General features: G+C 34.3%; 3 protein-coding genes across 10 annotated transcripts in view; 2 read left to right on the top strand and 1 right to left on the bottom strand.

Moving 5' to 3' along the window:
- The window catches only part of LOC147838831 (odorant receptor 131-2-like), a 1093102-nt gene that overhangs the window by 230993 nt on the left and 838093 nt on the right, over positions 1-24016 (top strand). The window lies entirely within an intron of this gene.
- The window catches only part of si:ch73-112l6.1, a 37856-nt gene that overhangs the window by 150 nt on the left and 13690 nt on the right, over positions 1-24016 (top strand). For 2 of the 5 annotated variants that reach the window (XR_015520284.1, XM_087301195.1), the window contains exon 2: positions 15906-16246. The gene's annotated coding sequence lies outside the window, so the exon portion shown is untranslated. Of the gene's footprint in view, positions 1-11778; positions 12276-15905; positions 16247-24016 lie in introns of all 5 variants that reach the window. The other 3 variants (XM_087301197.1, XM_087301194.1, XM_087301196.1) reach the window with 3 other exon arrangements.
- lmbrd2b (LMBR1 domain containing 2b) lies at positions 215-23916 on the bottom strand. 3 transcript variants are annotated; one of them, XM_087299306.1, is made up of 18 exons: positions 23787-23916; positions 18201-18418; positions 18002-18114; positions 17819-17917; positions 16185-16352; positions 15888-16098; positions 14159-14233; positions 12333-12446; positions 12078-12261; positions 11818-11999; positions 10684-10817; positions 10482-10587; positions 10285-10382; positions 10042-10145; positions 3634-3680; positions 3428-3542; positions 2308-2434; positions 215-1954 (listed from the first exon to the last, which is right to left on the bottom strand). In XM_087299306.1, exons 1-18 carry the CDS (start codon positions 23809-23811, stop codon positions 1891-1893), a joined length of 2184 nt encoding a protein of 727 aa, XP_087155432.1. In that variant the 5' UTR covers positions 23812-23916; the 3' UTR covers positions 215-1890.

Raw genomic sequence — 24016 nt, 5'->3', positions numbered from 1 at the left:
GAAAACATAACATGGATAACGTTACCCCCTTGCGAAAATTACCCATGGTTTTACTACGAATTCAAAAAAGTAATCACGTCAACCACAGATTAACCACAGTCGCTACATTAACCATAGTTTAACTATTATGTTTATAGTAGGCCTTTAGTTGTGGTTATACAAATGGTAAAAACTATTTTTAACTTGTAAGGGTTAAAAACAAACACAGAGACAATTGTGAATGAATGAATATTTTTATTAATAACTGCAAGATTACATGTGTCTAGCCTATTAGGAAAAGAGCACATTTTACTGACACCAATATACAAATCAACAGATTTCAGCATCAGATTCCAGTTGGCTTTCATCAACACAATATTTGAGTAAGGACTGACCATATAAAAATTACCTCATTGGCAACACAGTTATTTCATTTTTCATAAACACATTGTAGAAATAAATAACTTCATCAGTAAACCAAAGGTATGAATGAAAAAATGGCTTTCTGGTTTCTTTAAACCAGACGGTTTCATTTATTAAGGAAACGCATTTATCTGAGATGAAACCATGATGCTTAGTATTTGTGGTGTGAACAACACTATATATACAGCTACTGCTGCATTTCCTGTGAGAAACAAGAACTAGACTCCTCTGCAGATTCAGTAGAATACCATGCAAAATGTACACTGGATATGTTAGATGACACCTATGCACAAGAATTTCATAAAACAAAATCCTACAAGTCTTCCCATGCACTCTTGTTATATGCTTGGAATGAAATCTTCCACACATTTGAATACTAAACGTCTGTTTTCTGTGCATGATAAAGTGATGCTTGCAAGTCTGTAAAATCTTATTTAAAACAATGCACTCTGAGCCCACAAACAGAGCATGTCCATAAAGCTGTTTCAACAGCCTTGCCTATTTTTCAAAAAAGACAGTTCAAAGCACAAATGGCCTACAAGACATTCATCCCCCCGACTACCGCTAAAATACGGTGCCAAACGTAACGTGATTATAAATAAGAAGAAAGTCTATAGAGAAACAATCACAGATGTGTCAATAAATAATATAGCTTTATGTGCCACTTAAACAGTTGTGAAAATAAATAGGTTAGTTTAAGCGTTTCTTCTTTTATATTAAATAATTCAGGAACAGGTTCATGGATGGAATGTTAAGAGGAACTCAGCTTAGCTAATCTAGGAGATAAGATGTAAAATTTAATAAAAGAGCAGAAATAAATAATATAAAATAAAATACTTCAAGATTCATTCAGTAGCCACTAACCAGCTTACATAGACAATAAATAGACATGAATTCATATATGTCTGTTAGATCAGCCGAAGCCAAATGAATATAATAATAATAGTATTTTTTTGCAACTCTGCAGACTAATTTGGATTTTTGCCTAAAAAATATTCACATGTACAAAAAAAAGCACAGTATTCTGATCTACCCCTACAAAATCTCCTCACATCTATAACTAACACAGATTGGCCACTTTCACATCATTTTATATTCACTCGACTGCTGTACACGCTCAGGTACACTACCTGATCACTATCAGCAGCAAATGATGAGAAACAGTAGTGTGTCTGATGACTGTAGTACATTTCATGACTGACTGTTTGACTCATTTCTTAAAATGAAGAAGAAGAAAAACACAACTGTGCAAAAGAGAATGCTCATTTGTCACATGCAGCAGTCTGACTGTCCGGCACTTCAAATCTGTGTGTACTTTTGCTGTGTGTTTATCAGGATGCATGCAGATAGCTAACACTGCAATACAGGATACAGGAAGTCAAAGAGGTTTAAAATGACAGGGACAAACCACACCTGTAGACATGAGTGTTTTAGAGGTAAAATTCAACTCGATTTCTTGTAGAGACAGTGTTTTTCACTTCGAAAACATCAAACGTCATCAAAGATTCGGTTTCGAGAAGATGACATCGAGAGGTACCTTCCACCAGCATGTCTGTGGGAAAAGAAATAAAAAGAGCACAAATCAAATGCGTGTACACAAATAAACCTTATGACTAGAGTGCTGCAGGGATCACTTTTTTTTTTGAAGAGTAATACCTGGAAATAGCTTTGCATTTTTAACTTCCACTTTCAACTAAAAATGGAAAATCCTTATCGCATTTGACTCTTCGTTTACACAAAAACAGCATTTTTGAGGCAGAAACTGCAAACCTTTGAATTTTTTATTTAATCTTTAAAAAATCCTGTTGGGATTTTATAGAGGAATTAAATGTGATACAAACTTATGGGTTGACCTTAGAAAATAAATACGTGATGATTGCAGAGCTTTAATGTACTCAATCTGACCTGCCAGTGTCGGACTGCAATGGGTCATCAGTGAGTGTTTCAGCATTAAAATCCAGTGGCTCGGCATCTTGTAACAACTCAATGCTGTCTCGTCCTGATTGGCTGCCACTTCGTGTGTACTTTGCCTCTGTGGGGAAAAAAAAAATCACTTAGGGTGCTTTCACATTTGTTGTTAGGTAAGTGTGGCACAGGAGAAGCTGCAAAACTGCTGTATACCACATCTTGCGTGTCTCTAGTTTGAACTTTGGACTTTAAAAATGTAGTTTCATTTTCACGGTGCTAACACTGAGCAACACATGCGTCTATTTATCATGACTGTCACGTAAAAGTACAAATAAATGAGAAGAGAGTTGTTTTCTGCTGAAGTTGAGCAAAAACCAGATCAAACAATAAAACATTCTTTCTGCTTGCAGCACGTCAGTTACGCTTGTCAGAAAAGCAAGTCATTTAAATGCAGTGAAAAAAATGTAACAAAGATGAGTCCTTGGATTTTCTACATTTATTTAAGTTAAGTGGTTGTAAACAATTTATTTGGGCTGAATTTAAACAAACAAATAAATCGAACATTACTAACTTTAATTTGTTTAAACTCAACATATATAAATTATTTGCAACAATTTTGTAGACATCATTTTTTTCAGTGTGCATAAATGCACAGTTCATACCTAACTAATAGCAGTTCACTTCTGTCATTTTTTTTGATTGTGTTCACGTCTGAAATTAACTGTACCTAAATTAGCATGAACCGGACTCCAGCCAGACAAATCAAACTCAGACATTAAACAAACCCAGATGTCCACCAAAAGTGATAGTTAGTGTTTCAGCACCCTTAAATTTTCAAGAGGAGTACTTGATATGATTGATCGCGGCTGGTCTCTCATTTGTAATCATTAGTTAGCCAATCGGATTATTCCAAACTCACTGTAAATAGCCCATCTAGCATCACTCTCTTATCTTCGTTTTTTTGAAGAATGAATGAGTGCAAGCCAGACATAAAATAAAATTTCTATTTGTGGTATGAAAAAGATAAAAATGATGAAGATTTAGCATTTTTGGGTGAACTAGTCAGCATCCTGCAAGAATACAACAGGACACAAGTGTTATTGGGCATTAAACATACGTCGGTTTGTGTTTGCATTTAGAGTTTCCCCATAGTTGGTTTCCTTCATTTCAGACATGGAAGTCCGATTTCGGGCAGCATTCTCATCTCGCTGAGCATAACGCTCTCTCCATTCCTGTTAAATGTAAAAAAAAAAATTGAACACTGATAAATATATGTAACATAAATATATTTACACTGTTTACAATTACGGTATATAAACATACTCTTCGTCTGTTCTCCCCATCTTCTATTCTTTGCCGTTTTCTTCTTTCTATGCAAAACACAACAAAATAGGTCAAAAATATATATATTTTTTTCAAGATGATATTTAAATCTCGGGTGTGCCCAGAATACACTTGTGAAGTTTTGTCTCAAAGTACCCTACAGATCATTTATGTCAGTGTTTCTCAACCACATTCCTGGAGGGCTGTCAACACTGCATGTTTTGGATGTCTCCTTTGTCTGTCACACCCATTACAGGTCTGCTAATGAGCTGATGATCTGAATCAGGCTTGTTTGGTTAAGGAGACATGGGAAATGTGCAGAGCTGGTGGTCCTCCAGAAATGGGGTTGAGAAATCCTGACTTATGTAGATTATTGAGTGGAAGCAAAACCAGTTTTATAGCTACAGCTAGGCAAAAAATACAGTTTTCAGTTCATATTTTTTGAGAAATTGGTACATTTGATATCAACTCTCAAAGCCATGAATCAAAATGTTCTATATTCTGTATTCCAGGGGGCTTCTATGTGTGAGCTGCAGCTCAAGTGCACATCTGGGGAAGCACAGAACTGCATAGGCAATAATATACAGCAATGTCAATCGACAATAAGCCATTCAGGATATATTTGTTTTTGTTGTACGATATATTGTACCAAAATATATTGTGATAATCAATATTATATTCATTTTATTTTATATCATATCTCATTACATAATGCCAGAATGACAATATAATAGCATCACAATGCAAGTACACTCTTCCAAAGAATACATATTATTCCTAAGAATATTTCACTTAATTATAGTCATTTTAACAAGTGAAAAATTAGGCAATGGAATCAGAATGTGAAAACATTTACCCTAAACCAGGGGCCTCAAACTACCGGCCCGCAGGCCATTTACAGCCCACCCTCCTCCTCCCTTCAGCCTGCAATTGACATCAAAAATTTAACAAGATTCTGCCCGCTAAAACATATATATTTTTTAAACCACTATCATAGTCGTGTCTAGCCACTTGTGGTTTTGACCCGCCACCTAGTCGACATTAAAAGTACTGCATTCAGATTAGTTTTAAAATCATTTTCTCTCAGTGTACAGTCAAGAGTAACACACAAGCATTTTTTTATTTCTTAGGCTGATTTAAACATTAAAATATATTTCTGTAAATGCTCTATTTTGACTAAATCTTTATGTTTGATTATTATCAGTTTATATCACTTGTATTTTGTTGTACAAACACTTCTTCGTGGCTTACATGTTTTGCTGGTGGTGAAACAAATATAATTTTGCTAATATTCAATTCAAATGGTCTCATTGAACAGATTTTCCTCATGTGCTTATTAAGATTTGCATAAAAAAAATGTACATTAGTAAAATTGTACTGCTAGTTGAATTGAAATTGTTTAAGTAAATGTGAATATGTACACACTTTTCCCCTCTCTGTAGTAGTGGTACAAACAGATATTATTGAGAAAGATATTGAGAAGAACAATTGCCAGTAAAGTCGCTGAAGTTACCCAAACTTCGTTCTGCTGTTCTTATGCTACTGGGACAATACAATTGGTTGGGACAGAATAATAGCTATTATGCCTATTATTTTTAGTATTTTCATAGCAATTTAAACGACCCCACAATTTAAACTGAGTTTTGACTGCATATACTCTGTGGAAGAAGTGGAGTAGGAGTCTGTGTGGAGTGTGGGTCTAATGCTCGGCCATACACACAACAACCAGCTGCTGATGTGTGACACGAAAAACATGCTGATTTGCATTTTCGCTGGTGACAGGCAATACTTAAAAACAAACGTCATGTCTGTTGTCCTAAGATGCATCAATTATGTCAGGTTTTCACTTTTTTCTTGTGCTGGAATGTTAAAATGGCCCTCCTTTGAATTGTCAGTAACTGACAATTCAGCTCTTCGCCAACTTAAGTTTGAGACCCCTGTCCTAAACAAATAAATAATAATAATAAATGTTAACAAAAAAGTGCAAGGGAAAAAGTAACAGAGTCTCCGATATTTGCTACCAGATCTAATTTCAGTTGTCAGGCACTCACATGAAAATATGCAATAGTAATTTATAGTAAATACTACAGTGACACTGACTAGGCTAATAATCCAAATCGATTCATGCATCAACAAAAACAATTGAGGTCATGTCTATGTGTTGTGCGATATGTCGATATATTGATTTTTCTATATAGTTAATCTGTAAACATATCATGCTGCAGTGCAGTACTGTTTATATGCATATAGAAGCAAGAAAAAAACAAACAAAAAAAAACCCACATCGACGAGAAGAAATAGCCATTTAAAAATTCTGTGAAACATACATGAAGTGTGTGAAGCATCACATAGAAGGACACCTTAGCGTGTTGAGCAGAACGACTTCTCTTTTGTGGCTTATTTTGCAACTTGAACTGTCAAATATACACTCGCGTGTTGAAATGGCTATCTTGCTGAGCATTCTTTATAGCATCTAAAATAAAAATATTTTGAAGATATTATGCCTGTATAATGTTTTAAAGCGAACGCCTAAAGTCTAACAGTACACGGTTCATGTCGTTAATTAATAAAAGAACAAAGCAGAAAAAAACTTTTCATTGATAGGCTTGTCAGGATATCTATTTTTTGTTTTATGATATTTGGCACCAAAAATTATTGCGATAAACAATATTATTGTCATTTTACGACCACTTAGTGATACTTGACACTATAATAGCATCACAATGCAAATACACTCTTCCAAAGAAAACATGATATTTCAAGAATATTTCATTTGTCATTTTAACAATTTAAAGGTGTGGTCCACAGGATATTTTTAAGGCTTGGTTGTGTTTATAAAATGTAAAGCAATGTGTGCTCAAGCTTCATTTGTAGAAAACCATATTATTTTTTTCATATATTTTACTTTGATTATATACAGCTACTCAGCTAACATAAAAATTAATGTCATATTTCCTAGTTCCTCTGAAAGGCCTGCACTCAAGAGGCTCTGATTGATCATAATGTGCTGTGATTTATGGATTGGCTCCACGTTACCGTGTAAACTGTCCAGTCAGAGCAGCTCTTAGCAGGTTTAGCTGCCTGAATCAGACAGAAATGAAGAGCACACAGCTCACGCCTGCTCTCTAAAATAAAATATGACAAGTGTCTTTCACATATATTTGGAATAAGCATGTGTATGTAATAAAAAAACATTCTCATATCTTTTGATCATTTTTTATTTGAGATGTAGAATGCACGGAAAGCAGCCGTTTAGAGAGATACGCATAAAGAGACACTGCACGCACTGCTAAAATTGTGTCTGTTTACATAAAATATGAATTTAATAAATATGAATTTGCAGCTAAATTGTTAGCGGTGCCAAATAGCATTTCTCGTTGTTTACATCCTTGTTTACGTTCTCGCTACAACATACCATTAACGCTAAAAACTGTGGCTGTAGTTGATCAATTTTAACGAATACAAGTACTTACAGGTTGTGGCTCACAATCCTAAAAAGTTTTTAGCCGAATCCAGCACTGGGAGAGATACTGGAAGTTCTCCTTTGTCAAATGCAAGCACTAAATCTTTTTTTTTTTTTATAATTCTCTGGAACATAGTGGACCACCCCTTTAATAATCAGGCGTTGGAATCAGAATGTGGAAACGCATATTCTAAATAAATAATAATAGATGTTCACAAAAAAGTAGAAAATGAAAATGAAATGAAAATATACTATAGTAAATACTATAGTTTTTTTTTTTTACCATACTGATATTTACACCTCCAATAGAGATAGAAAGGTCGGACAATCAGCTAATATTATGCTAGAATTGGTTGTTATGTATGGACGATATATACTGCATCAACAAAAATAATTGAGGTCATGTCCATGTGTTGTGCAATAAGTTGATATATTGATTATTGTGACAGGCCTATTCATTGATTTAAGATTTGTTTTGCCTTTATTTGACAGGACAGTAGAAAGACAGGACGATAAGTGGGACAAAAAGGGGGACAAGGTCAGGTGTAGGTCCACAAACCGGAATTTGAGATGCCTGGAGCACTGTTGCGCTATATGTCACCACACTAACCGCTAGGCTGTCACACTGACCAGTGTTTCATAGCTTTATTAATATATGTATTATATATTTAGCAGCGATTCTTATAGGTCTACTGTATGTTAATAGGTCAGATTGTCAGCAGGCATGGGTGGAGATTGTGATGTGACTATAATGTTTGTATTTTTTACACGCATATTCTGATTTCTGGAGATTATTACCATTATAGACTGGTTGTTTGTTTGGTGTGGACATAGATAAGCATTAAATTATTACGTAAAAGGGAATTTTGCATAAAAGAGCACCTTTAATAGCAGATAGGGCTGTTAAAGGTCTGTGTGTGACACTCACTACCCATTTGATTCACTTAAGATGGCATTACTACATGATGTAGAGCTGTAGCAATGAGCAAAAGCGATGCTTGTCTGAATTTTTTTTTAGCATCACAACTTCTCATTTCAACCACAACTTAAGTTATTTTTATACTACCGGTCAAACCGTAAGCTTGCAGTGAAATCTTTATCATGATTATTCATCTGAAATTACTTATGTAGATGAATATAGATTGTGCTTGTGATAAATGTCTTTACATACAGTTTATATTTAGACACATCTAACAGTTTCAAGCAACAAAAACAGAGTAATATAATATATAAAGAGTAATATAATGTTATTATGTCTAGAATTGTTGTATTTTTCTGAGTACATAAAGAAAAACATCATGTATTTTTATTTTACAGAAGACATCCTCTAAAATAGCTTATATTGCAAAAGCCTGTCAGAAATATTAAGACCAAAAATCACAACATATTAAAAGACAAAATACTAATAATATCATTGTATCTAATTGACATACTAATTTTTACATTTTTATACTTCACTATTATCCTTCAAATCACTAGCCAGAAAGTAGATTTCCATTATTGCAAATATATTAAATGTCACTTTACTTCATATAATTTTTTATTAATAAAAATATATTGTTATATAATAAATAATACATGTTATAGTAACTGTTATATTTAGGGTCCCATGAAGTGCTTTGAAATGTGCATTTTTATTCAATGTTTAATGTTATCTCAACTGAAACACGAAGAGAGAGTGGGACATACAGTAGAGTAGCTCCTCTTTATAAAAAAAACAGCCAATGGCATTTTGTTTATCCATGCTCTGCCAGTAAGTGTGGTTGAGTTCAAGGTCATCACATGAAAAGCAAATATGAAGCATCTTGAAGGGGGTGGGGCATGTCAGATACTAGAGAGCATTTGATTGGTTTTGATTTGATGAGAAACTGAAGTATGAGGTGGCCTCAATAAAACTGGTTATCCATTTAGGCCAGGGGTGCCCAAACTTTTCCTATGAAGGGCCAAAAAAACAAACATAGCTGAGAACTGTGGGCTGAAGGTAAATATATCAAACTGTGTTACAAAGTTGCCATGGTTAATTTCCTATTTTTTTATAATATTTAAAAGTAAATAGAAAGCTTTACTTTAATCGTATTTTTTTAACATTACATTATATATATATATATATATATATTTTTTTTTTTTTTTTATAATTAACTTATTATACACAAAAAAAAATTCCATTTCTAACGCATCTAAATGTGATTCATTTACACAATTAATTAAAACATTTCATTCACGCTTGCTTTTTTGTGGTGCAACAACAAAACAAACAAACAGAAGATTACATTAAATAAAAAATGACCATCTCTATTTAAGGCATGAGATGGCGGCCCAAACCAATAGTTACCATGGGCCTACTTTGGCTAGCAGGCCCTACTTTGGGCATGTCTGATTTAGGTGGAAATGACAAACTAAAAGCTTTATTCGCTTATTTCAGTTTTATATAATCTAAACATAAATTGTCACTGTTTTGGAGCACACTAGCGTATAGATATCTTAAAACTATGATACAAACATCTAAAAAACTTTATTTTTATTTTCATGGGACATTTAAATCTCAAATTTACATTTTAACAAGTGCAGGCCAAACTAAGAAATACATTTGTTTTTAGTTAGGTTTTAATATAAATGTATCTGTTTTATTGAATAATAACGAAACATGACATTCATTCATTTTCTTTTTAGCTTAATCCCTTTATTAATCAGCGGTCGCCACAGCAGAATTAACTGTCAACTTATCCAGTATATATTTTATGCAGCTGATGCCCTTTCAGCTGCAACCTATCACTGGGAAAATCCATACAATAAAACTCCACACAGAAACGCCAACTGACCCAGCTCGAACCAGTGGGATTCTTGCAGTGAGGCGAACATGCTACCCACTGAGCCACCATGCAGCCGAAACAACATAATTTTCAAATATATATACATTTTTATATATATGCTTTATAAATGTATACCTCTGCGCAAGAGTTCTCTGCCTTCATCTATGAGGTCTGAGGTCATTTCATTTTCTCCCATGAACTGCTGGAAACCCAGGAGGTTCAGACAGCGTGTGCCAAGACTGGACGGTAATAAAAAAGAATTACTATAAATCAGTCAGAAATTACATCTGACACATAATACGCATTACATATAACATCTGACTCATAATACACATGTTACATGAAACCATTGGGTGATTCTGAGAAAATATTAGACACCTGAAGTATGTAGCAATGCAGAGAATGACGATCAACATCGGGTAATAGATGTAGAAGCCATTGGCAATGAAGGACAGGACCCGCATGGAACCCATGATCTATGACATTCAATTAAGCATAATAATTAGACATCTCAAATGGCCTGATTGCTTTTGCTGGCATATTAAAATAATCGTACATAATGCTGAAAGACTCACAGAGGTGTATGCCGTCTGCTTCTTTGCTTGGTGGGATATGGCAGAATCCATGTGAATCAGTCCCAGGAAGTTTAGACATAGTGGTGGAGTCAAACGGCAAAAAAGCCTAGTAAACATCACACAGGTGTTGTGCTTCAGAGAAAACACGAACAATACAATTCAGCTTAATTCATTCACAATACTGTTTATCTGTGAAACGCACATGCCGCTGAACTGCAGGCTGTAGGCGTCAGTTTGGTGATGTGAGGCCAGGTAATAGTAGTTGAAGACTCGGATGCGAAACACAGTAGAGTAGACGCAGGTACAGAGGAAAAAGATGGTGATGAAGCACGCCATCTACAGGCCAAAATCACATTATGAACAACAGGTTAGACTCTAAGCATTGGTGTATTGAAATTAAATAAAACAGACCAAATTAACAAAATTACATTTGAATAATTAAAAAAGGAACAAAATGTTCAATATCTATATATATTCAGTATATTCATATGAAGATAAAAGAAAATAATACTAATAAATGCTGAGAAAGAAACTAATTACAATTCTCAATAAAATATTAAATAGTATTGTGATGATATTAATGATATGAAATGGTTGTGTAGAGACCAATCATATATATATATATATATATATATATATATATATATATATATATATATATATATATATATATATATATATATATATATATATATATATATATATATATATATGTATGTGTATATATGTATGTATGTATATATATGGGTGTGTGTGTGTGTGTGTGTGTATATATATATACAGTTGAAGTCAGAATTATTAGCCCCCCTTTGATTTTTTTTTTTTTTTAAATATAGCCCAAATGATGTTTAATAGAGCAAGGAAATTTTCAAAGTATTTCTGATAATATATATATATATATATATATATATATATATATATATATATATATATATATATATATATATATATATATATATAATGTATGTATGTATGTATATAATATATAATAAATATATATTTTTAATATATATTATTGCAATATAGTCATTTTTAGCTCATATAAATGCAGCCACAGTGAGCATAACAGAATTTTCCACAAATAAAAGTTAATTAAAAAAGTTTTGTACAGTATTATCAAAAACATAATTGAGTTTATTTATATTATCTCTCTGCTTTATTTTTTCTATTAACTTTTCACTTTCCTAATATTTTTTAGCAAGCAGCTTGTTTAATCATCCGATTTTCCCAAATGCTTGTATATCAAGATATACAAACTAGAAAGCGTGATCCTAAAATATATTTATTTCCATCACAGATGTGCTTGGATTAGATTACAGACCTCCAGCAGACTCACCTCAATGTACAGATAGTTGTAATCCCTCTCGGCAAGCTGGATGAACACAGCAAAGAGTGACAGAACGGGATGAGTACTGAAAAAAGTGCACTCAGACCAAACCACAGCCACCGAAAAGAGCGCCAGAACCACTGCCAGAACACGGTAAAACCACTGCTTCAGCAAACACTCCCAGTACCACTCTGATGAAGGAAACGAAGGATGGTAAAGAAAGAGTCAAAACTGGCTTTTGGTAAATCTACTGCTCATTTAGTGTCTACCTGCTGTGGGAGTATAAATGTAGCGTCTGAACCAGCCAACTGGTTCTAGAGGAGCAAAACTGTGAACAAACTGGCGAGAGGTGCTAGTTTCGTTCTTGGCAACATCCTCGAGATGGAAAGCCTGTTCCAGCAAAATCTGCCACTGAACACGAGTGCGGTTGTGCCGCTGTACAGCGTAGATCACCTAAGAAACCAGCAGTTAGTTTTTTTAGTGGAGTTTTAAAATTCTGAAACAGTGAAAATATTGAGTGGTACCTGCTTGTGTAGTTTTGAAAGGCTTCTTTCAGTAGGATATGAGTTTTGCTTATCATCAAAATCCTCAAAATCATCCATATTCCTGCCCATTTTCTCCTGATATTCAAGTGGACACTAAAAGTAAAAAGACATATATATAATATTGTTCAGTAAAACTAAAAGTGTTCATATTTGATTCTCTAGGACCAAAATAGAACGTTATATATATCATATTGTCATTTTTAAGACAATGCTAAAGATACAAAAATATGAAGATAATTGTGAGACAGAATATTCTGAGCATCCAAAACAATTCATACATAGTGGTCTCGACAATTAAAAGGTGCAGTATTTAAGTTAGACACCCAGTGGTTGAACTAGGTATTGCATTTCTGGATCGAAACAAATGCAAGCGCAGGTTGCCAGATTGAGGACCAAGGAGCGAGCCTGACAATCGAGCCTAAATGCTGATTTAAATTGTGTTCTAAATAAAGGAAACTGCATGTAATAGAAGAAAAAATTTTATATTAAAATGTGTTTTTAGTCTATCCAACACCTCAAATTAATATTTTAGAAACAGCTTTTATTTCTTGCAGCTGAGAAACAGAAAACTGACAATGACCACCTCAGGTACACCTCATGTGCTTTATTCAGTGTTTAATGCTAACATTGTGAGTTTCAATGGCCCTTTTACATGACATTTATTGCCATAATACTGAAAGCAGCAGCAGATAGTTCACCTCAGATCTTGAAAATAAAATAAACTGTTTGCAATTGAACTTTAGAACTGACTCAGACAATACATAGTGATTCAGCATGTACATTAATAATGTTAAAGAGGGTTTAATATGCATTCATTGATTATAAACCTTACAATTTCCTGAGTGAGTGCATATTCTGTGCTTCTGACTGGTTCTATTTAAATTTCTGTCATGTTTCGCCTGGTGCAAATAGCCCAATTGCTTATCACCAGGGCCAGACGGAATCTGCTGATGTTTTTTGCTATTTCTGCGGAGAATTTTGGTAAAAATCTGCGGATTTCTACGGAATTATTTTGTGTGTATCCAGCGGAGTATCATAACTAAAACCTTAATATATTAAATAAAAAGTAATAAATTACTGAATAAAAACGGAATAAATTCAGATTTACACATTTACTCAAGTAAATAAACAGATTTAATAATGGGCTAAAAATCTGCAGAAATCTGCGGAATTCTGTGGAAAATCTGCGAAAAATCTGCGGAATTCTGCGTGCGCAGATTCCGTGTGGGCCTACTTATCACTGTAAATTTAGTCACTTAGAATGTTGTTGGGAAACGAGATTACAATATAACCTGCTAGACTAATGCTTACGTTCATAATATTTATATTATTTGCTAATTAACGGCATGTTCTAAATCTCTGAATCTGTGTCTCATTTCCGCATCTGCTACTGTCCACCGGAGGTTGCATTTCGATCACAGGTGCATGCTTTAAGAGCCATTCTGAATGAATTAATGAAATTCTATCAAGGCAACCTAGAGTGCTGGAATATAATTGGCTAAACTGGCATTGGACAGGTTAAAAGAACATAAACAAAAAAGCATTCTGGCACAGAAAACATTTTTAAAGCAGAATATCTGACTTTAGCATTGTTTTCAGATAAACAAGAATGGTCACTTAGCATGTTTCTTAAATATCTGCAAATATATTATGGTATTTTTATGCTTTAGAAGAGTCAAAAACTTACATATAGCACCTTTTAATATTGAACTCGATTAATAGAAACTAAAATGCCTACCTAATTATACTAAAATAAAACAACCACATAAAAACACCAGCAGGGATCTGTCAACTCTTCCTCTCACCTTTCGGAGAATGGTGTCCACATTCTTTCTCAAGGGATGGTTATATTTGATGGATTCGTTGATTTTTCTCACTTCCTGTAATAAAAATACAAATACTTAAGTCACAATATTGGCTAAACCACTTATATATGGAGCCAGTTGTATAAACAGCTTGTTAAAAAGTCAAATAATTAAATAGTTAAAAAAAGCAATACTTTGAAATCACAAAGTTATTTTTATTTCTCGTTGACTAACTGCTAGCTGGTCAAACTGGTCTATAAGAATCAGTCTTAAAGGTCCCATGAAGTCTTTTGAATTGTGCATAGTTATTTGATGTTTGATGTAGTCTCAACCGAAACATGAAGAGAGCATCGAACATCATGTAACAGCCAATAGCATTTTGTTTTTCTCACAGCTCTACCAGTGAGAGGGGTTGAAATCAAGCTCATCAAATAAAAAGAAAAGAAGTAGCATCTTGAAGGGGGACATGTCAGACACGAGAAAGCATTTGATTGTGACTAACGACAAGCTTTACATGTTTATATCAGTTTTGTATCTTCTAAATGCGAATTTTGTCACTGTTTTGGAGCACACTTACCTACAGATATCTTAAAAACTAACAATACTGATACTAACATCTAAAAATCTTTATTTTAATTTCATGGGACCTACAAAAATCAAATGAAACAAAAGACTGAAATCTAAATTTACAATGTTTATTTTGCTAGCTCACACTGTGAACCAATTAATCAATGCAAATTAATTTACTGAAGAAAAAAGTTTGTTTTGGTAATCTTCAATCAAATTCTGACCATTTGCTTTCTGCGTTTGGAGTGGCAGTTGTTCTCTGATGGTGTCAGTTTGATGGCTTTAGCCAGTTCACATGGACTTTAAAGGTCCCATAAAATTATAATAAAGTTTTTAGATGCTAGTTTCAGTCTTTTAGTTTTAAGATTATCTATAAGCTAGTTTTCTCCAAAACAGTGACAAAATTCGTGTTTAGAAAATATAAAACTGATATAAACATCCAAGGCTTGCAGTTTGTCACTTCCGCCTAAATGGGTCAACGATTTTTTACATGTCACCTCATACTTCAGTTTTTCATCAAATCTTGACCAATTAAATGCTCTCTAGTATCTGACATGCCCTGCCCCCTTCTCATTTGCTTTTTATTTGATGTGCTTGACCTTAACCACTCTAATGTCATGGTCACATTAGAGTATGCAATATTCTGTTGTATGGCGCAGTGTAAAGGGGTGGGATTAAACAAGATTATTAGACATTTTAAAAAAGTGAGTGATTGCTCCATATTTTACATTTCTGTCTAAGAGGTCATAGTTTGATTTTCGATTCGTCTCATGCAGTCACGTGATGCAATTTCTTTGCTTGAACTTTCCAACACAGTGAAACTCAAACGAGCTTGCATTTCCATTCTGATGGAAGTCTATGGGGAGAAAAGTCCAGTGTGATCATGGCTTAACTGGCAGAGCTGTGATGAAAACAAAATGCAGTTGGCTGTTTTTTTAAAGGGGAGGAGCTACTCTCTGTCTCACCCTTTCTTTATTTTTCAGTTGAGATTAGATTAAATATCTAACAAAAAAAATGACAATTCGAAGAAATTCACAGGGCCTTCAACATATTATGTTTATGCACCTTGCCCCAGATGTTACCTTTCAAAGACTATCTAATCTGGACTAATATAACACAAGCTAATGTTTATCTGCAGCATGTAAACACACATGTCATTCACCTCCATGACATCTTCTAGGTTCTCTTCTGAATCTGCCTTTTCTGTCATGAGCTTGGCCGCTTTGAAGTAAGTTTTGATGAGGAGGTGACCCTGGCGTGAGGCCTCCCAGTACGAGCGAGGGATCTCCACCAGGCCATAACCCAGAAGCAGCACCAGCAGAAACAGACCCCAAGTGTTGGCCGCAGTGATGCCAATGGTTTGCAGCTCATACCTGGTGAAGCGATGCAGAAAAGAGGAGTCAGTATGAACAGCACTTCAGGACCAAGATTAAAGAGTGTTCTGGATTGGTCTACAGACCAGGAGAGGTGCCACTGTGGATGCACAGCCACATAGATGAGAAGAGAGCCGAAGATGAAAAGGTATGTGCCATAATAGATGGCGTTCTCAATGAGGGCTGTCTTGATCTTTCCTGTAATGGTGAATCCTCCAGAGCGAGCATAAGACTGCATGAATGGCAGAAGGAGCCTTTGAAGATAAGACACTGCAGTTAAATACACTTCTTATAGGATTTACATACATGACCAGGTTTAATATAGCATTTAGGCCCCATTTGTTAACTTTATTCTTAACATACGAGCCATTACAACCTTTTTGGCTTAAGACTTCCGGTCTGATTCACTTCCATTGATTTCTAAACGTTAGAAACGGCTCATTATGCTGCTTGATGTTGCAAACTGATGTTTCCTATTATATTATTCTACTTTTTATCTATAGTCATGAGCACACTTGTTTGTAGAGCAAGTAGTTTGACTGTTTTCTGTCATTTCATATTCATTTCTCCCATAGGTAAGTAAATCGGAAGTTCTAAAACAAGTGCACCTTCGCATTACAGAATAAGGTCATTACTAGGTACTCTATGTGTAACTGTAAAGATTTGAATATATCTTTCAAATACACTTTACCTAGGCATTGTGTTTCCCATGCATTAATAGGTAGGGATACATACATTGTTTTACAAACAGAACTTATTTAAGCTATATTTAAGTTTATTTAAGCTATAGAAAATCTATAAATGAAGATTTGCCATTTTATGAAACAGACTTTGTGTCATTTGTCATTTCAAAGCACATCAGAACAGATTTATTATTATTATTTCCTTTATTTAGTCAGGAGAGGAGCCTAATTGTGCCAAAATAAGTGGTTTTCATAGCTGGATCTCACCCGACCACTAAAACGGCATACTAATATTAGGTGAAAAGTGAACTTTTCTATCACACTTTCTATTAACCTCAATGTGAATTGTCTTGCAAATATGCAGTAGCAACATATTCGTACATACAGTGCATACAAATGTATATACCTTTTACATAGTTCTAAAAAAACAACAACTTTAAACTTAATTTTGATCATTTTTATGATAATTTCTAAAAATGACGTTTGATATAAAATACAAAAGAAAGCTCAGAATTTTTTGGGGGGGACCTCTACAGTTATGTACTTGATTGTACGGGTCCACAACATTAGTATAATAAGTATTTGTCAGTATGGCTTGAAAAAATGCAGTATGACTACTATAGGCATTTGTCTTAAATTTGTCTGACCTAAACATATAATAAGAGATTATTATTGCAACATCTGATCTAAAGCACAGAAGTTTATTATTATATTAATACTGTGATTTCACTTTATCAAATTAAATTGAATTAAAATAATTTATTTTATGATAAACTGAAATGTTAATACTTTTATTTAAGGAAGTCTTGTTAAAACAATTAAGATTTTATTTTGTTGGAAAACCTCTTAAGTTCCTCTTTTTTATACAGTTTCTGGTATATGTTGTTTCACAAATGCACTCAAATTCAGTGATGAGTTCATGTAGAGCAGCACCAAAAAACACACAAAATGTTGTATTAGTGTAGTGACAGTGACATGAATTATCTGAAAGATTTAAGATGCAATTATCATTTCTGAAAAGGGCAAAGCTTTCTCACCAAGTAAGACACTGTGAGGTCCAATAAACAACTCTCCAGAAAACAGGCATGATGCCATCTGGAATGTAGCTCCATGGTTTATAGCACACACGTTGAGTGCTTTTGGATGAAGAAAAAATATATATGTCCATAAGCAATATAACACAGTCTTTATTTGGACTGACGCCGAATTGACAGGCTTACCTTTTAGCGGGTGAGATGGAGGCATTTGCAGTCATCTGCTCTGAAAGGACAGGGCTCACAGAGGGCGTCTGAGTTTGTGCCTCCTGATCAATTAAACACTGGTTGTAGATTGTCTGAAAATCAAGGACACAGGTTGCCTGAGTTGCATGAGGAATGAACAGCACTGGACACTTGACTTGAGAGATTGAGCCACACTTACCGTGCTGACGTCCAGAGGAAGAATAAAAACGATGAGAAAGCACAAATACCAGGCCAGCAGTGTGCCAAAGAGAACCATGCGCTGCTGCTTTTTGAAGTCTCCATAGCGATGCAGGAGGAAGAGAGCCAGGAAAAAGACCACCACAATCTCTATTCCCAGCGCTGCCCCGCTCATAGTGCTGACCGCACTCCTCTCACTCTTTCTGGCACTGAGAGCAACTGCAGAGAGAAAGACAGCAAAGAGCTAATGACAGACAGCTATTATAAACCACATGAAGGACAAGTTGGCATGGGAGATTGCAAAGAGCTCCTCCATCTTTCATTCATTCACCTTTGGCTTAGTCTCAGCGGAATGAATCGCCAACTATTTCAGCATATGTTTTACACATTGGATACCATTCCAGCCACGACCCAGTAATGGGAAACACCCATACACTCAGATTTACACTGTCACTTATACACTTCGGCCAATTTAGTTTATTAAATTCACCTATAGCACATGATTTTGTACAGTGAGGGAAACTGGGGCACCCAGAGAAAACCCATACAAACAAAGGGAGAACATGCACACTGCACATTGAAATGCCAACTGACACAGCCGGAAATTTAACCTGTGACCTTCTTGCTGTGAGGCGACAGTGCTAACCACTGAGCCATTCTGCAGCCCAACTTTTTATTTATTTAGTGTCTAATTTGTATGAGTTTGTACAATCCCAGTAATACATTTTAGTATGATTTGCTCATCCCCCACTGAGAAGTAGGTTTAGGGGTAGGATTTGTGGTCATGCCTCCTTTTAAAAATCATACCACATGTCCTTCATGTGGTATTCATACAAATTAAATCGTATGTTTTTTTTTTATTTTTATGAATTAGCTATTTTACATCTGCCAGTATGTAAAACAGTAACGTTTCCTTATGAAATCAAGCTAGCATGTTTGTGTGTATTTTTAGATTGTACACAAAAAGAAATTAAAGACACTAAATGTGAGGGTGAACCAATAATTCCAAACAAAAACAAAAATCTATGCTGATAGAAGATAATACACGTCTAAATATCCAAACAGAGTAACCAGACAATAATGTAATAATTTACATAGATGGTTAGCTCAAATTTAAAACTAGTTTCAATTTTAGTTTGCTCATCCTCAGGCCACCAAAGACGTAGGTGACTTTTTTTATTAAAGTCTGTGTGAAGTCAAATTGAACATTGACTATGTTTACATGGACATCAGTAATCAAATAATTTGCCTTAATCTGAATAAGACAAAAATATGATGAATGCATTTACATGAGTTGCTTTTTGAAGGTTCCTTTCATGATCCTGTTTTACATGTTATAGCACATTATACGATTAACGTCACAGAGCTATCCACATTTCCACTGGAGTTTCATGTAATTTTGGGTGTTTCATCTTTGATTTGTCGACTTTAACTGCAGTTTGGCACTTTCACTTTCGTTCAGGAATGTTAAATGCATGCCCCCTGTGATGAACTGCTGGAAGAGTGTTGTTTTAATGTAGTTTGTTACCGCACACCGTATGAGAAAAAACCTCCACATTTCGCTGTGTATGTGTTTGTGGTCCTTCATGGCCCTTTTCCACTGAGTGGTACAGTACGGTACTGTTCGGGTCAGTATGCTTTTATGGCCATTTCTTACTGACTCTATATGTGCAGGGATTAGTGTCAAACAGCCGTGTGTGTATAGACTATCCTGTCGCAAAATGAGGCTAACATAGTTTGATCAAGGTGTTTACATGTCTGTACTGCACTTCAATAATGCAACTATAAACAGCATACTCCACGTCTTAATCCGATTTCTGTTTAGTTTACTGATTATGACCTTAATCCGATTAAGTGAATCAAAAATCGCTGTTTACAATGTAGACTCTTAATCAGAGCATTGCCCTAATAGTAATAGTATTAGTAAAAATGGATTATTGGTGTCCATGTAAACGTTCTCGAGGTTTTATTTGCTAGCACACATTGTTATTGTTTAGGTGCACAATTCCTCTGTGCAAGTTAATCCACTGAGAAGAAAATGTTTGTTTTGGTAATCTTCAAGTCTGCCTAGTAAATTAAAGTATATAGGCCTACAGTATATAAAAAGGTGTAAACTATAGGTCTTAAACTCAACTCCTGGATGGCCGCAGCTCTACACATTTTTGCTCCAACCCTAATCATACACAATTGATCCAACTAATCAAGCTGTTCAAGAGTATGTCCATCCAGGAATTGAGTTTGACTGTCTCAAATTTGTTCAGGAGTGTTTGCTGGAGCTGTGGATTAAAAGTAATGATGTTGCAAATTATGTTCAGTTTCTTGCACAGATTAGTTGTTTTCCTTCGTAAAACTACTTTGTATTTTTTGTTTTGTTTTGTTGTCAAAGTGCTGATAGCTGGTGACCTTGAATTTTATGAATAGCCAAGGACTATGTTTCAGCTAAAACAAACTTCATTAATGTTCTACTGTAGCAAAAAAATGCACATCTATATCTTGGACAGCCAAGGCAAAGTTAATGAACACCAATTTTTCATTTAAGGGAGAAAAATAGACTTTTTTATACTAGTTTTAAAAATTAGTGACCAATTTTTTTTTCGAGACTGCCTAGAACATATTTAACTTAGTCACAAAATTATTAATTGCTTCAGATTACCCCCTTAATAACAGCTAGTTGGTCAGACAAGTCTTTACAACTTGCCCTAGGCTGATTACTTCAAATACTTCTTAACCATACTTTTTTCTTTTGTTGGTAATAAAAAACGATGTTCATTCATTTCATTCAACTTTATTTATAAAGCACTTTACAACCACCGAGAAGCAGACCAAAGTGCTGAACAGTAAAATGAAAATCAAAACACAAAATTTTACATTAATTTCATTTATTCAATTGGTCTAATGTATTTGACTTTAATTGAGTTGTTATGTGGTTACAAAACAAATGTGCTCTATAGTTCAAGTTAAACATACTTGAAAATATCTGACAGGGTTATTCAGCCATTCGTGACTGCTGACAGCAAATTGCATCTCAGAGAGCCTTTTGTTTTTTCCTCATTTGAGCATAATGAGTAATTATATGCAATTCATTGATTCATTCAGGCCTAAATAATGGCACTATGCAATGCAGATAATCAAGTTATTCTGCTGGGTGTAGGGAAGTGGCGATGGCAAGTTCGAACGAATCGTTTATTTTAGGTTAAAATTGGTTAATTTATACCTCGTTTCATAAGCTTGTTTCTAAAAATAAATAGAAAACATATTTTAACAAACAAATACAGGAATTCAGTGACTCAACCAGTCAATGACTCGAAAACTGACTCGTGAACAAGTCCGAAAGGGCTGTGTTTTCCTGTCATCGTAGAGACCAGCAAGAGATGCTTACGATGCTTTTTGGGAATCGGTTCATCATTATCATCATCATAATACAGACTCAGAGTCTACCTTACAACAAAACAATCTCTAAAGTAAAAGGCATATTGTACGCAGAACACAGCAATACACAAAGAATATTAATACTAATCAATGTTTTAAAAAATAATGATGCAAAGAAATCGTCTAAAAGATCCGACTCAAAAGAACGATTCATTCACAAATCGGACAACACCAGTATAAAGCATACGCACGATAAAGACACAAACCTAATAGTACCTGCAATGCATTCATAATCGTACACAATCGTTACATGTCAACGCTTTGTTTCAGCTCTGTCAAGCAGCAGATCTCTCGGGCTGAGCCCTTGTTGGATCTGATCTGAATCATGAGATCTAATAAACTCGCCTTACCTCAGATATGCTACAGACAAATAAGCGACGCAGCAAGCATGTATTCTGTTTAATTCCTAAATTAAAGAAAAACCTATAGCAGTAGTAACGATAATTTTACCTGGACAAAATCCACATTTCACTGATTTCCAGAAAATCACAAACGTCACGCGTCTGACGCGTCTGATGGGCGGTGGCCTATTTTCTTCTGCTGTTTACAGGCTGGAGGCAGCTGCTTATCGCCAACTACTGTACTTAAATGTAAATGATATAAAATGCAATATAAAATACTTTTTTATTATACAAACAAGCACATTTACAAATATACAATATGAACAAAGAGACCAAAAGGATTACAAAAATTCCAAGAAAGAGTTTTACATGCAATATAATTGTTAGTCTTTTAAGCAGTTTACATAAAAATCAAAGTCCTTTCTGAAAATAAGTAAGGGTGTTTCTTTGAAAATTTACATTCATGGATGTTAAATTTAGTCAGAGCAATAAATAATAACAACAATTTCAAATACTTTTACCAGTAAAAGGTAAGAGTCATTGGCCATGACATGTTCGTTGTTGGCTGTTGACGTGATGTTGCATTTTCCCTGTCACACATAACAAAAATGAAATTAAGTAGTATTATTTTATTATGTATAATGCAGTAATTGTTTAAACATTTCTTTGTCTTCCATGGACCCCTTGTTATAAAAAAACTATTGTGTTATTGTTTTATTTTTGAGCCAAATCTCAAAATGTTTGTCTCACTGCATAGTTCAATAAATTACAACTCTTATTAATAAGAAAAAAAAGGAAATCATAAAATATTAAGAAATGCCTTAGGCTTAATTTTACAAGTGACTATTGTAGTAAATGACAGTCATTGTTTTTACAAACCTATATCTTTAAAAACATTGGAAATTGATGCATTTTCGCCACTGAAAACCATGTCCTCGGGTGTGACACTGCTCGTGTTAAATCAGGCCACAGAAAATTTTAATTAGTTTAAAATTATGTAACTAAATCCCCTCTGAAGCCCATGACATGCGCCTGTTAAGGGTTTGTCAGTGAGTTTTTACACATATTTATCCTTTTTTGGAAGCTATCTAAAATTAAGTTTTCTTGTCCTCTATGTGACGATAGTTCTCTCAAAAATTAAAATGTCCTCACTTTCACTTACCCTCGAGTGGTTCCTTTGTGTTTATTTTTTTTTTCTGTTGAACACAAAAATGGATATTTTGAGAAACCTGTAATAATTAACTTCCTTTGTAAGAAAAAACAGTAACATGGAAGTCAATGGTTACTACATTTTTCAAATGATCTCCTTTTGTGTTCAACAGAAAAAGGAAGTCAAAAAGATTTGGAACAAGTTCAGTTTTGGGTGTATTTTCCCTTTAAGCAATGCCTGTTTGCACAATATCACAATTTTATTGCAGAATACAGACTTCTACAATTAAATGTGCAATCAAAGGAAAATAAAAGTGCTATTCAGCCCTTTAGGGGGAGCCTATATAATGTTTATCTCCTGACAACCCAGGAAGACTTCTGCTTGCTCTTAATAGAAGTAAAAGTGAATGTAAAAACACACACACACACACACACACACACACACACACACACACACACACACACACATATATATATATATATATATATATATATATATATATATATATATATATATATATATATATATATATATATATATATATATATATATATGTTTTTTTACATTCACTTTATATATTATTTATATACACATATATATTATTGTTGTTGCCATTATTATGCTCATCATCGCTTTCCTACTGACGAGTTAATATACACAATCTTACCTTCTTCTGTAAGAAAGAAAAACATTTACTAAAAATAAATCATAGTGCAAATCATAAAAACAAGAATGACATCTCCCTGTAACTGTAGGGCTCAAGAAGTGCGCATTCGCAGTACAGAGTAAACAAACCCGTCTATGAAAGAAGTGGTTGGCTCATTTAACAGAGAGGTGGGACTTTTAGGCCGAGTCTAAAATGCTATTGGCTGGTTCAGCTTAAGGGCGGGTCTATAC

Source organism: Danio rerio, chromosome 21 (assembly GCF_052040795.2).
Source record: "Danio rerio strain M-AB ecotype USA chromosome 21, GRCz13ab, whole genome shotgun sequence".
In the NCBI taxonomy this organism is placed as follows: Eukaryota; Metazoa; Chordata; class Actinopteri; order Cypriniformes; family Danionidae; genus Danio; species Danio rerio.
The sequence above is the reverse complement of the archived record's forward strand: the minus strand, read 5'-3'. Positions and strand labels throughout refer to the sequence as shown.

Excerpts from the sequence above, each read along its gene's own strand:
- lmbrd2b (XM_087299306.1), bottom strand. The coding sequence starts at position 23,811 with ATGTTTTTCTTTCTTACAGAAGAAG. Across the intron at positions 10,146-10,284 it reads TGCATTGCTACATACTTCAG|TCTTGGCACACGCTGTCTGA; the intron begins GTGTCTAATATT and ends ATTACCGTCCAG. Across the intron at positions 3,681-10,041 it reads CAGAGAACTCTTGCGCAGAG|AAAGAAGAAAACGGCAAAGA; the intron begins GTATACATTTAT and ends TGTTTTGCATAG.